The sequence below is a fragment of the Dysidea avara genome, chromosome 2 (genome assembly GCF_963678975.1).
Source record: "Dysidea avara chromosome 2, odDysAvar1.4, whole genome shotgun sequence".
Lineage (NCBI taxonomy): Eukaryota > Metazoa > Porifera > Demospongiae > Dictyoceratida > Dysideidae > Dysidea > Dysidea avara.
Genome location: NC_089273.1, coordinates 18747031 through 18762686, shown reverse-complemented (window position 1 = coordinate 18762686; position 15656 = coordinate 18747031). Strand labels below are relative to the sequence as shown.

Genomic DNA, 15656 nt, shown 5'->3' with positions numbered 1-15656 from the left:
TGATCAATCAACACCATTGCCTCAATGTACATGTAGCTAAACAAATCATTTAAATATTCTTCATAATAACCTTCTTTCTATGGTGAAGAAAAAGACTAGTTAAAACAAATACCTAAAGCTGGCCATAGGTTGGCTTTAGGTATGAATATACAAACAAAAGTGATATCTAATCAAAAACAGCCAAGCTGTAAAAAAGGGTGCGGCCTCCAAAAAGCCAGTGTAAAAAAAGATGTGAAATCAAAGGTGGTGGCCAAGAAATGGCTGTGATGGTAAGTGAATGGCAAAAATTTTAATAATGACAATTCAGGCGAATTTGGTGCCGAATCCTAGTGAAGTTTGGAAGAGGCAACACAAATTCACCTGAATTGTCGTTATTAAAATTTTTGCCATTAACCTACCATCACAGCCATTTCTTGGCCGCCACATTTGATTTCACATCTTTTTTTACCCAGGATTTTTTGGAGGCCGCAACCTTTTTTACAGCTTGGCTGTTTTTGATTAGATAGATTATACACAAGTCAATGAGAATGATACATTAGAAGCCACAAAACACCATTCAGTTCTTCCACCCAGACACTGTTCATTGCAATATGAAGTTGAGCACATTTATTCCTGGATGTTGGTAGATGGAAGATTAATCCTGCTGTGGCACTGGGGTCTGATTTAACAGCAACTTGTGAACAGTTTTTTGTTAACAATGTAGCAGTGAGGGCCCTGATCTCATTGTGTCTGATAGAAGGCAGACCTCCTTTGGGACAAGACAGTGCATGATCAACTGAGAAGGATTTTCTACAAGTACAGTGAATTGCAGTTGACCACTTATAGCATAAAGCAATGGCAACATGAAATGCTGTGTAAAACCATGCTTCTGCAGTGGTCAGCTCCCCTTTTGCTGTGAAAAGGTTCCAGACACACTGAAGGGATGGTTTCAAGAGGGTACACAAACTGGAAGATTGTTCTGATTAATTAAGACAAGTAGTAGACATATGAGATAGCTGATCAAGATTGACAGGATAAGTATCCTGGCCCAGAATAAAATTAGAAAGTGGCTCAGTAATGTGACAAGAAGCTGAAATTTCTCAATAGAAATAGATGCTGGATTCAAGAATCCCAATCCATCATAGAGACACGTAAGTTAACAATGGTTCACTCACAAATAAAATATGCATTGATAGTTTGGGATCCATCTTACAACGCAGATATTCAAAAACTAGAAAGAATATAGTGACATGCTGCAATATGGATTACAAAAGACATAGCTTAGTTACCCTAATGCTATAATGTTCTGAGCTCCAAACATGATAAAGAATATCTAGATTGGAAACACTGTACAAAGTACTTCATAACCAACTTACCCTATCAGTTCCCTCATATTATCTCCCAATGACAAGACATACATGCCAGTACCATCCAAATCACCATATTCTCCCTACACTATCAACTACATCCTATCAAAAGAATTTCTTCTTAGGAACAATACAAGAATGGAATTCATTGCCACACAATCTCATTGATCTTAATAACTTTAACTCGTTTTTGTGTATTGTAATAATGTAAATGCTTGATTATTTTTTTCCTGAGCATACCAGCTGTGCTGACTGCTCAGTACCAATAATAATTGTACAATCAAGTACTAAGGATAACAAGAAACTCAGTGAAAATTATGTCATAAGTAAATAATGAATAAATGTTTGAGAAAACTACAAGGCCTAGGGCTGCACACTACTTGGGAATGTAATCCATGAAGTATGAAGACACAATCATATAATACTTAGGCCTCTTTGTGTTGGTGAAGAAGCAGATGTGTTGCCCTATATAATGCCTATCATGATGTAGTGGGCGACAGCAACTATTTTGATTGGAAGACGAGCAGTTGCTATGCCCACTAAAAAAACAACATGATTGGAAGTTGCTGTTTATGTTTGTTAAAACACTTTTGATGGTCTTGTTTCTGTAGTCTCACGTGACTAGGCCACCTTCATCTGTGTATGGGATGTGTGAAAGCCTCGCCTGGCAGGCTATTGTGCAGAGAAGGAGAAATTTTCAGCTGGTAAGCTTGTGTGATGATGCATAGCTCTCCACCTGAAGCCTTTTAGTTCCAGGAGTGCTTGGACTGATCACTGCATGATATGGGGCTGAGAAAACTATATAAATATTCACTGCTATAATTACATCCTACGTACTGAGCCGTGATGGAGAGAACAAATACAACATACACAAAATGTGCCCTTAGGCTGATAATAGCTGTGTGGATGGTTGTGCTTGCTATTTACTATTATTATTACATGTAGCTACAGTCTGCTGCAAACAGCAATGTTCCACATAATTTATTTTGTCTTGCAGCATATCCACAGCATCATCATTCTAGTACAAATGACCCAAATGCATAAATATTTACTGAAGTGTTCATTGGATGTTTAGTGTGCTTGTAGATGTCAAATTCAATACCATGATTCTCACAGTTTAAAGTGCAATCTCACATTCTCACATCTCGTAATCAGAATTCATATTGATTGTAATTACATAGTATTTAAAAACTTGTAAATTTAAAAATGAAGTAGAGATCTATGCAACAAAATGTAGTCAAACAAGAGATGAATGATGGTATTACAGCATAGCTCAGTGGGAAAGTCCTTACTTTGGCACTGAGCAAATGTGCCAAACTATATAGGGACTTTCCCACTGAGCTATGCTGTAATACCATCATTCATCTCTTGTTTCATTACTTTTTGTTGCAAAGATCCCTACATCATTTTTTAAATTTACAATTTTTAAAAATACTAGCTTGCTTAGTTTTTGTTGTGTAGTATAGCTAGCAACAATGTAACTTGTGACTGTTCTATTAGAATATCATACATCACCGTTGTATTACAGTATATCTCGATTCAGCCAAGAGGTGTGCAGCTAGCTAGACCAAAAGGGGGTGAGGTCATTTTGTTTACTGTTAAGTACACGGCTAGATTGTTAAGTACATGGCTAGATTGTTAAGAAGTGTGGTCTCCATACTCTATCACTCCACCTAGATATTAATTAATGGGCTGGTTGCGAACCTATCACGAACAGGATCCCAATCACAAACTTGCTTATATCTAGTCTTATAGTAGTGCCAGAACTGAAGCACTTCTGAAATCCAGCTCTGAAATAATTTTGTGGTGTCTATACATTTTGCTGAAAGAAAGTGTTGATATATACAGAAAATTAATGCCTGGATATGGTTTCGTTGGATGAAGAAGAAGAAGACAAGCAGCCTGATTGAAGATTAAAGAAAAGACAAGGTGCAGAGGGCCTACACTTGTCGGAACCCCAAATGTACATCCCACTGGTTAGTTTGTTATTGTAGTGTAAAATGGTGGCCGTGTGTTGCTTTGTTTGGCCTTTAGCCTTGTGACTGTGATCAGTGAGTGAGTGAGGCAGGCAGTGAGACTAAAATTCGAGTTTTGGTGATTTTATAAAAGTCTATATCCAGCCACCTGTAAGAGTTTTGCTATATTTGCTGTTTTATAGATTATATGGAATAGTACTGTTCCGTAAAGGTGATTTTCATCACGTATATTGTCTCTGGGTTCATTTTTAAAGGCAGAATTTTTGGCGGCACGCAACATTTTCAAGGCGATCTCTACTTAAACCGTACTACTGTAGCATTTAATACTATTACATCACTCATGTTTATTTGCCAGTAAATTCATCTAGAATTGTATTGCTTTGTACATCTTTTCTACCTGTACATTGTGTTGGTCATGCACTGTTTGTACATGTCCTATTAGTAGGGTGTGCGTTGATGATTGTACTATCGCTTGTACATGCCCCGGGCTTAGCAATAATAATTATATAATCAAGTACTAAGAATGATAAGAAATGCAGTTGAAATTACATGATAAATAATAAACAAATAATGCTTGAGAAAACTACAAGGCCTAAGATTTTGCACTCACTAGGAATAGAATCCATAGAGACAATTGTATAATGGGTGGGTGTTTTCGTGAGGTGATAGAAACGGTATGATGATTCTATTTAATGCCGATCAAAACAGCTAGCACACAAGACACCCATTACAAAGCAGTTAATCGACCAAGTGGGTTCAAATAGCAATCTAGGTGAAAGAACTACTAATAATATGTTTTTGAAAATATTGCCAGCTAGCACACTAGTTTCAAGTTGACATAGTGGATGCTCTCCGTGTACAGAACAAGATTAAGGGTATGTTTACAGTATCATTTCAGTGTTTGTTTATTAGCATAATTTGTTTGCTTTGTATTAATACTTCATCCCTCACCTGGCGTGATAGCTGAATTAGTATTTTCTACTTCAGCCTTGCCAATAATGCCATGCTTTACTTGATACACTAGCACTACTAGCTACAATAATACAAAGCTGTCTGTCATAATTCTTTCCTTTCCTGGGAACTGAAACCAGCTGAACTATCTGCCCAAATAAATAAATAAATATCTGCTGTAGCAATGTTTGAATGCATAATATTATTCATTAGTATGTATACATCACTTTGCCATTGCTACACTATTGATGTACCGGTCTTGGCTACCACTAGTGGTGGCAATAGGGTCTGTTAATAATGTGCCATAATACTATATTGGAATCATAATCTGATTTTGCTGGCCTTCACCACCTTGCCGTGAATAGCCTCACTTCTTGATTGAATCATTTTCAGAGACATCTCAAATCTACAATGTAAACAATACAACTATTAAAAATGTAAGTATGCAATGCAACTACGTACTAGCACAGGCATACTTGCTGTCAAATTTTAATAATTCAAAGTTGTAGTGTTGTGATTGTCAGATATCAGTTAAACCGCTTGCCCATGTATGTGCATCATTTCCACTGGCTATGGTGGCACTGTTTGTACATGTCCTATTGGTAGGTTGCCACGATGGTGTATGTACTTGGTTGTATTGTAACATGGTCCTAGTAATAATAATTATACTAGTGATAATAACAAGTAACTGATGTCAGTGTTCGCCAACTACAAAAGACTGTTGTTTTAAAGACTGCAATTATTCTGCAAAGACATCTAATTAGCTCTCTAAAGTTCTTGCTGAACTAGAGAACACATTATATTGTAAATAGAATTTTCATTGTTGTATACCCATTTGTGGTGCTAATTTCACATAATAATCTGCTTTCAATCTCTGATGCTGTGTGTTAGGAGAAACATTCACTATCATTGTATGTTCAGAGATGTGAGGAGCCAATTACGCCAAAGATTCATAACTTTTCTGTGCTTTCTGTCAGATTCTCTTCCAATTTAAGTAAGTCTGCCATACGAACAGCATACTGCGAGCAGTGGTACCACAAGTCACTTTATGGCCAATGGCCACAACTAATGGACACACTTAAAGCTGATTCTTTTAAATGGCTCCAGACTGCTCATCTTAAACCTGTAATGGAGGCATCGGTTACTGCAAAACAGGACTAAGTATTGCACACCTGTTGGTTGGGTCACCAAATTCTGGGGAGCACAAACAGTGATATTTGTGGGAGGTGTTGCCAGGACTCAGAAACAATTGAACATATAGTGAGTGGTTGGTTGCCCAGCATTGGTGCAATCTGAATATTTATTAAGGCACAACACAGTAGCCTCAGCTGTTCACTGGAATCTATGTCAGATTTGTGTGGATTTTCATGCTCAGACCAGTGGTGGCTTCACCAACCTAAGGCAGTGTTAGAGAATTCTGCTTATAAATTATTATGATTTCAACATATACACTGATCATAAAACCACTGCTTGGCGCCCTGATTTAGTCTTGGTGGACAGACAGCTGAAATGTACTAAACTTATTGATATTGTTTGTGTGATGGACCGTCATGTACAGGGAAAAGACAGAGAAGTATCTGGATTTGGCAGTTGAATTTTGAACACTTTGGAAACTGGAATACACAGATAGAAATTGTACCTTTGGTTTTTGGGGCTCTTGGCATTATCGACATTCAAGAATTTTGAACTCCTCAAGTAGACTACAACAAATGTTCACGTTATACAAAAATCAGTGATTTTGAGGATTGCTATAATGTTAAGGAGACATTTCGTAGAGCTGAGCGATAGTGGTGATTAATCGAATATTGTGATAGCTAGTAACAATTGTGATCTTGATAGTATACTATCATGCTATCGTGATTACTAACTGTAAGAGTACATAATATCAAGACACACGGTAGTGTGTTGTGTGGTCCAAGAAGCTGGCACACCACACCATGAGTATATTGAAAGGAAGAAAGAAAACTCAATTTTCATTCTCTGTCCTCCCTTATCCAATTGGAACCAAATTTGCTACAGAAGTGTCAGCCAGGTAGGGGAGTCTACATACCAAAGTTGGAGAAAAGTGCTTCAGACATTTCCGAGATATGAACGACCACAATTTCGTTCTGATTTCTTTGTTTGCTCTTCATTTTGCACATGTTGTAAAATCCACCATAAAACATGAATGCATGCTCCAATTGAGCTGAACTTTGGCACATTTAAAGGGCGCATTACAGCAGATCTCATTACTACATTTGGTAGGAATCAGATCAACATTCACAGAGTTATGACCGATTATTCGCGTAAAATAAGGTCGAAGATCTGTCATGCCCACAGGGTAAACCCCTAGAAGGAATGAGCTGAAAATTGTTATGTAGATGGAGTAGATAAAGGCCATCGAGATATGACACAAAACCCAACCTGTGTCACAATTACGCAATCGATATTCATGAATAAAGAACTATTAGTTTTCATGCCTACCAGAGAGCAATAGGCTGAAAATCAGTATGTAGCTGGAATGATCATCATAAAAAGTCCTTGCAGTAGTACGGAAGAATTGGGTTACAAACCACTTAGTTATGATTTGAAAACGAATATGTGTAGTACAGTGGAACCTCCCTTATCCGGACCTCTATTATCCGGGCACCTCCATTGTCCGGACAGCCCAAATTGGTCATGTGGCTTGTAGTTTATTGACCATAATGAAGTTTGGTTTAGATGAAAGCACAAGGAGGGAGCCTAAAAGTTGCTGTTTACCTGTTTGATGGCTTGTTTATTCTACTACTAATAACTACCACTTGGTTGCTAGGTGATAAAGCATTTTTACAGCCCAGGGGAGTGACCATAACTGCTCTGTAGTGATTTCCTCCTCTTCCCACTAAACTGCATAGCAATAACTGATAGCAATAACAACATTACTTGTATTTAAGTTAGTCACTTTAGCATAATAGCATGTTATTCTTAGTTACGGACATTTCTGAGATATGGACAGTAGTGTGTACCAGGCCGCCCGGATAAGAGAGGTTCCACTGTATATAGGTCACTTGGTAAGACTCAACTCTATGAAATTCTCAAATATTTTTGCCAAACTACTCTGTATATAGAAAAGACAGAAACAGGCAAGGAGGTGGGGTTTTTATTGCTGTTCACACAGATAAACCTTCATGTGAAGTTAACATAGTTCCAAGCCTGGAGATCATTTGGGTTCAACTTCATGCAATCTCTTTGGGTGATGTCATTCTTGGCTGAGTTTACTACCCTCCACATTTACCATCTTCAGTATTGGATAATCTAAGAGACTCTCTGCAACACATTAGATCACAGTTTCCAAGTGCAAAAAATAGTTCTTGGTGGTGATTTTAATTGCCCTGGTATTGACTGGTCTACTGGAACTCGTTTTGAATCATACATACCACCTACACTAAGAGACACCCTTATCACAACAATGGATGACTTTCTGATGCAGCAAGCTGTGACATTCCCTATCAGAGGTACCAACATACTAGATCTCTGCTTTACTACAGATCCTGATCTGGTTCAATCCTGCCAACCTTTTCCTGGTGTAAGCGACTATGACATAGTGTTATTAAAATTTCAACTTCAAACTATTCCTCCTAAGAACAACAGAAGAAAAACCTACCTTTTCAGCAGGGCAAATTGAGATGCCATACATGAAAACATTGTTACCATCTCAGATCAGTATTTTCTACAAAACCAAAACACTATAAAAACTGTTGAAGAAAACTGATCTTTCTTTCACACTCACATTACAAAATTAATCGATGAACACATTCCTAGTAAATATGTATCTAACAAAACAAATCATCCCTGGATGTTGGCTTCTCTAAGGAGACTCATCAGAAAAAAAGCAACAACTCTATAATGCTGCGAAACGTTACAACAGTAGTACTACCTGTAAATGGAGAGAATACAAAAACATTTGTCAAAAAGTGTGCAATCTAATGAGACAGCAGCACACTAACTATCTTTCCAATGCCTTATTTTCTGATGACACGAATGGTAAAAAGCTCATCTAGAGATGCATTAAAAATCAGAAGAAAACAATATATTAACCATTACTAGTCTTAAATCTCAAACTGGGAGTTTAGTCTGTGACTCTCAGCAAAAATCATAAGTACTCAATCATCAATTTCAAACTTTGTTTACTACTGAAGACTTAACAAATTTCCTACACAAAGGCCCATCCACTATCCACAATTTGATGACATTGAGATTACTATCTCAGGTGTATGTAAGTTACTATCAGACTGCAGTACACACAAATCAGCTGGTCCCAACAATATCCATTCATGCTTTCTTAGCTGCCAATGAAATAGCACCTATGTTAACACACTTATTTCAATCCTCACTAAGTACTGGAATCATACCATCTGTGTGGAACAAGCCTATGTCACACCAATATACAAAGCAGGATCAAGAAGTGATGCCAGAAATTATTATCCTATTTCTTTAACATCCATAATCTGAAAAACTTTAGAGTATATAATATGTAGTCATGTAATGAATCATCTTGATACATACAATATTTTATTGAAACATCAGTACAGTTTCAGATCTAGACACTCATGTGAAACACAACTCCTAACTATTATTGATGATTTTGCTAAGTCTGTAAATGACAGAAAACAAGTTGACACCTGCATGCTTGATTTTTCCAAAGCCTTTGACAAGGTATCCCACCAATGACTCCTGCATAAACTTTAGTTCTATGGTATTACTGGTGACACTTTACCATGGCTAACAGCTTTCTTATCAGATCGTCCTCAACAAGTAACTATAAATGGTGCATTATCTTCCCCATGCAAGGTCAATTCTGGAGTACCTCAAGGGCCTGTTCTTGAAAGAACAAGCATACAAACAACTAGTGCTTCCACTACTTGAATATTGTGCTCCTATTAGGGACCCTCACCATCAAACAGACATCAACAAACTAGAGTCAGTGCAACGCAGAGCAGCAAGATTTATTCTCAATAAACCATGGAATAATAATTTAGACCGTGTAACTGTGATGCTAAATGATTTGAAATGGCCAACACTCCAAAGTCATCATAAATATTTTAGATTGATTCTACTATTTAAAGTTGTAAATCGTCTTCAATTAATACCTGAACAATATTTGGACCCGTCGATTTTGCTGGAAAAATTTTTGGCATAATGGATGGGTAAAAGCAATGAGCAAAATGCTGGCATAATAGGTGCAATTTTTATGAAGTGGACATAAAAATTGCACAAAAGATCGAGATACTCTAATAGAACAGTCATACACGCTAAAATATCGACAGTGCATAGCTAATTGTTACAGGAACAACAAGTGACAATCGAGATACCCTAATAAAACAGTCACACATGTTAAGCAATATTAGCTAGCTTATTGCTTTACATGTTAGAAGTAATTGCTGATCGAGATACTCTAATAGAACAGTCACTTTAAAGCGAAACTGTAGCTTTGCACTTGGAAATATTCAATTAACAAAGATCACTGCTGAGCAAAATTGATAATTCTTGAGCAAAATATGGAGCATAATAGGTGAAAAATAAAAGAATTGCTGGAAAGAAAAATAGGCAGAAAAAAAAGCAAAATAGACTGGTCCCTAATTTACTCTCACCTGCAAGACTGACATCAACTAGAACAAATCATCCTTGTAACTTTTACCACATTCAAACCTCTTGTGATACTTACAAATTCTCCTTCTTCCCCAGAACAATACCTGAATGGAACAGTCTCCAAATCAGTAACATTAATAACCTATCCCTTGCAGATTTTAAACTTGTATTAACTGCTAACTAACTTAATTTTGTATTAGCATTTTATCCCTTTAGGGGCTTTGCTAATTAATAAAATGAAATGAAATGCATTGTGTAGCAAAAGCAAGATTGAGATACTCTAATAGAACAGTCACCCAAACAGAGCATTCAGCTGCCGAGATAGTATAGTAGAACAACCAGCATGCAACTACAAATAAATCACTCTAGTGATTCAGACCATTACAAGTAACCCTATAGGGAGATCAGCTTGAAATCAATTCATCCTGTTGAGAGTTTAACCACAAACAAACCAGACTTCAGCTACAGGCAATTAAGTTACCCTGTGGAGAGTTCAGCTAGCCCTGTAGAGAGATCAACTAAAAGCAAATCACCCTGTTGAGAGTTCAGCTACAAACAAGCCACCCAAGAAAGTTTAGCCACAAACAAATCACCCTGTAGTGAGATCAGCTACAAACATGTCACTATGTAGAGAGTTCAGCTACAAACAAGCCACCCAAGAAAGTTCAGCCACAAACAAATCACCCTGTAGAGAGTTCAGCTACAAACAAAATACCCTGTAGAAAATTCAGATACAAACACGTCATCCTGTAGATAGATCAGCTAGACACAAGTAATCCTGTAGAGAGCTCAGTTACATTTCAAGTCACCCAATAGAGAGATCAGCTACAAACAAGTTATCCTGTAGGGAATAAATTTACATGTAATAAATATATGTATTATATATATATATTTGTACATTTACTGATAAATCAGAATTAGTTAAAGTATTTAAAATCTGTTTCATCTTTTTCTTCTTCCTGTGGTAAAGAAAAAAAGATAGGGTAAAAAAGCCCCAAAGCTGACCATAGGCTGACTTTGGGGTAAACAAATACAAAAAGAAGTGATATCTCAGCCAAAGTAGCCAAGCTGTAAAAAAAAATGGCGGCCCTCAAAAAGGCTATGGTGAGAAAGATGTGAAAGATGAGAAAGATGTGGTAGGTTAATGGTAATATTTTAATAACAACAATTCAGGTGAATTTGGTGCCAAGACAGCCGCACTCTTTTTTTGACAGCTTGGCTGTTTTGGATTAGATTATAAATTCCTTATAGTAAATAATATAACACAAATTGTGTTTTTAGTAGCCAGTCTTAGTGATTAGCTACATTGTGGTTTGGCCTTAAAGCCTGCTCATCATCATGTGTCTAGGCAGGAGCCTATTATGCTTTTATTTCTTCCAAATATTCTTTCTGGCAATTATTTTTAAATTGACCTATTATTCCCATAATCACATAGTGATTTAATTTGCCATACATTAGTCTCAATAGTAGGAGTGCAATTAATCCCAAATCGCATGGCCTTGTTTTTGTAATTGCACAGTAAAGTAGCCAATGAAATAGCAGAATAACAGAAGCCTTTTAAGTGCAACAAGAAAGTGATATAATGAATAGCCAATCAAATGAGCTGACAATAGAAGCCTTTTAAGTGCAACATTTGTAGACATTTTGAGTAACCAATCATAATTGCTGACACGTGAAGCCTTTTAAGTGCAACAACAAATGATGTAATACAAAGAAGGATGACGCAATTGCCTGGTAGAAGTTAATGGCCATGTAGAACTGGATAGATGTGTACTATAAACCATGAAGGGTGTTCACTATGTGATTAGTAGGCAATCACACGCATTTTCGTGCAATTATGGAATAATTGTATTCGTAACAGCCAAAATTGCACTCAAATGTGTGTGATTACCTATACAAATTATTCCTGGAATTTGTGCAAAAGAAAGCATATTAGTTAGAGTTTTACATAAGTGACTGCTATATATTAGAATTATGGACTCGAAGTTGAGTGCTCTATTGGAGTATAAGTGACTGCTCTATTAGAGTATCTCGATCTTTTCAACTGTTTTTATGCTTGCACTGTTTCAGTGGTGTATTCAAAAGATTTTTGTATCACACTACAAGAAAAACTTATAACTTTGCACTAATTATTCCTAGAACTCATCCGATTATTCCGGAATATTCCCTAATTCTTTTCACTACCTATTATTCCCAAAATTATTCCAGCATAATAGACGCATCCCTACATGTGTCACCTGTAAAGCTGATCAGCAGGCAGATTCAACTAATTAACCTGAACGTCTCTTCATCTATCTTGAACCTTGCATGATCTTGGTATGTTCACAATGAGTGAACTTTAATTGAACAGAAAAAGAGCTGCTGTATTATTTTAGTGCAGTGTTTATACCTGCTCAGGCACACTTCAAGATTGAATGTGGTCAGAGGTTTGTTTATGGTTATTAGAATTGCTATCTGATGAGGGCCACAAGATGCTGTAAATACAGGGAATCCATGTCTCCTTTTTTTGTGAGAATACTCATCCTAAAATGTAGCTTAGTCTTAGGACTTAAAAGGTCAGTGCATCAGTATTGTTTACATGGCAAAGCCATTTAAGTTTATGATGCAACATTACTTATTTGGATGATGTAGAATAACTAGTGTATTAAAAATTATAAATTTAAAAATGAAATAGGGATCCAAGTGATAAAACGTAATGAAACAAGAGATGAACAATGGTAGCTATACAGCATAGCTCAGTGGGAAATCCCTACTTTGGCATGGTATATATAACAATTATTTTGTGTTTAATGCCAAAGTAGGGATTTAATGCCAAAGTAGGGATTTCCCACTGAGCTTTGCTGTAATAGCTACCATTGTTCATCTCTTGTTTCACTACTTTTTATCGCTTGGATCCGTACTTCATTTTTAAATTTATAATTTTTAATATGCTAATTTGTTTAGTTTTTTTGTTAAAGCATACAGCTAGCTATAAACATGTGACTGTTCTATTAGGGTGACTACTGCATTAGAGTATCTCGAGTCTTGTGTGCTTGCCCAAAAAAGGGTGTGGTCATTGTGGTTTTGATCAATTATTAGACCAGAGTATCTTGAATCAACCTACCAACTTGAAGGTGTGTGGTCACAAATACAGCTAGTGTAAAATGGGCGTGGTCATCATGGTCTCGATCGATAGATCGATAATACGTAGAATAATGAATGGGCGTGATCTTGTGACCTATTGTGGAGTACGGGTACCCCTGTACAGTAGTGTAGTCTAAGCACCTTAAATAATTTTGTGGCGTCTATTATGCTGCTTAAAGAAAGTGTTGATATGGAAAATTAAGGCCTCGATATGGTTTTGTTGGATGAAGAAGAAGTCAAGCAGCCTGATTGAAGATAAAAGAAAAGGCAAGGTGCACAGGGAATACACTTGTCGGAACCCCAAAAGGCACATCCCACCGGTGAGTTTGTTGTTGTGGCATAGAATGGTGACTGTGTGCTGCTTCGTTAGGGCTCTAGGCTTGCGACTGTGGTCAGGCAGTGAGTGAGACAAAATTTCAAGTTTTGATGATTTAAAAAAATTCTATATTCAGCTGCCAGTAAGTGTTTTCTTGTTTTTAATGCTGCATTTGATTTTAGATGGACTAATATTATTCCGTAAAGGTGATTTTCGTCACGTAAGAAGTTTCTAAGCTGGCTTTTAAAGGTGGTATATTTGGTGGCGTGCGTCACTTTTGATGCAAACCCTATTTAAACAGTACTACTGTACTGTTGGATAAATGTGTGGAAGTGTGCTGAAACCTTGTACTCCTACTGCTGTAAAAGAATAGCAAGGTACAGCTGTATGAAAATAATGCTACACAACCTACTGTATGTTCATGTATCACCAGGTGAATGGTCTTACTTCTACTGTTGAAACGCCACACAGCGATTGTAATGAGGTGCCTGTTATCTTCTGCTACAATGTTGTGCAGCTGGAAAAACATATTCGACTATATCTCACCTGGCTAACTAATCATGTTCAAACATGGACCCTACCATTCCTGGTGTACTTGCCGTAAAGTGCATATAATTACAGTTATGTAATGATTTCACTGACAGTGGAATAAAGAATTCTAATTAGCTATTGCCACTTGTGGCTCAAACATTGATATAGATTACTAGTTTGCTTAAGTACTGGTGCAAAATGCCTTTTCTAAAAAAAGTAGTACGTAAATGTTCCAATTAAATTTTAAAACATTTCGCTATCAAAGATGTCAGATTTGTATATATGTGAAGGTAAAGACTGGTGTGTTGAACAAGCCCACCTTCACTACTGACATGCCATCTCTTAAATGGAACCTGGGAGTGGTAGGATGCAGTTGTACTGCTCTGTGGTGTTGGATAAAGACCTGTTTAGTAAATTCCTGTCATTTTAGCCAGTTTACTTTAAGCTCTGAATAACCAACAACTTGGCCTAATTTATCACATAGGAAGGATACAGTGTACTGCACAAATTCTAAAATTGGAGCAAGACAATGACTTTGTCTCCCTGTAAGGCAATACACTTACATAATAATAAGCTAACTTTTACTGGAAATCATCTGAAATAAACATACACAATTTTGTCATGCCTGTTAACTTACCATGCTTGTCTGTAGTAAGTGCCTTGTCATCTTTCTTGGCTTGATTGCTTGGCTGAGTGAATTTTGCCTCTGATTGTCCAGTGGATTGGCCTGTACAATTATAATTGAAGATATGTAAAACTATTCTTCACCGTCATATTATGTAGGTGTGGCTCGTTGCTTGTAAAATTAATTAAATTTGAATGTAAGGAGTACAATAATTAAAAATTGTAGCATGGAGACTTGTGGTCTGCCTGATATGTCTAGCCAAAGCATGAGGGCTGCACTTTGGGTGGACATATCAGGCAGACAAAGAGTGCCCGTGTTACAATTATTATGTAACACTTCGGTGATTAACCACCCACGTCAAAATGAGTGTAACCACTGGATTTGTTTTATACATGCCTGAAAAATTCGATTGTGGCTAGACAGCAAGTAACGTTGCACCTAAGTTTGTCAGCAAGTCCTAAAGATATCATGTAAAAGTTGAGTTTTTGTGAATTGTGGGGAATTTACAAGTGTTTTAATGCTATCGAGTTGTTTAAAAACTAATTACAACATATAATACAGGCCTAAAGGAGTAACTTCATTGTAGCAACGTTAACTCATGTTATCTGTGATGTGGGTATGGTCCGTATCCGAAAATATGCTGAAAATGCTTGTGCATGTGCAATAAAACTAGTTCTCACCTTCAACTAATGTTTCCCAAGTTGTAGAAAGGCAAGGATAATGAAATTCCTCCATCTGAGTGCTTCTTGTGGGTAAAGTTCCACTTGTGAGCAATAATTAATTTATTCCCATAATCAATTTCAGTCTGAGCTTTTACAAAACAAACTGGGTGGTACTACTACCTCATGAGTTAGAGGGCATTATAAAAATAATGCCCTATGCCCTGACCACAGGGTAATAATTATACCCAAAACTTCCTTTGATCTGCCCACGCAAAGTGTATGTAATTAATGCAAAATTTTGGTACGTAATTTTGTTGGTATTTGGCTATTTCTTTACAACACACCTTCAACTCACTTGCATATTTGCATATATAATGGTTGGCCAATGGATAAATTTCTCTGATTTTCCAACCATTATTGGAATTGACAGGACATTATGTCCTTTCAAAGTGTGAAGGGAAACCTACTGTCTAAACTGTGCACTACTGTTTATTCTACTAACAAAAACTACCATTCAGT

At 36.8% G+C, this 15656-nt stretch overlaps 1 protein-coding gene across 1 annotated transcript in view; it reads right to left on the bottom strand.

Annotated features, from left to right (window-relative positions):
• LOC136246774 (uncharacterized) overlaps positions 1-15656 on the bottom strand; it is a 75697-nt gene that overhangs the window by 30997 nt on the left and 29044 nt on the right. The window contains exon 3 of the mRNA XM_066038336.1: positions 14488-14577. Coding sequence (XP_065894408.1) covers positions 14488-14577 — 90 coding nt within the window. The remainder of the gene's footprint in view (positions 1-14487; positions 14578-15656) is intronic.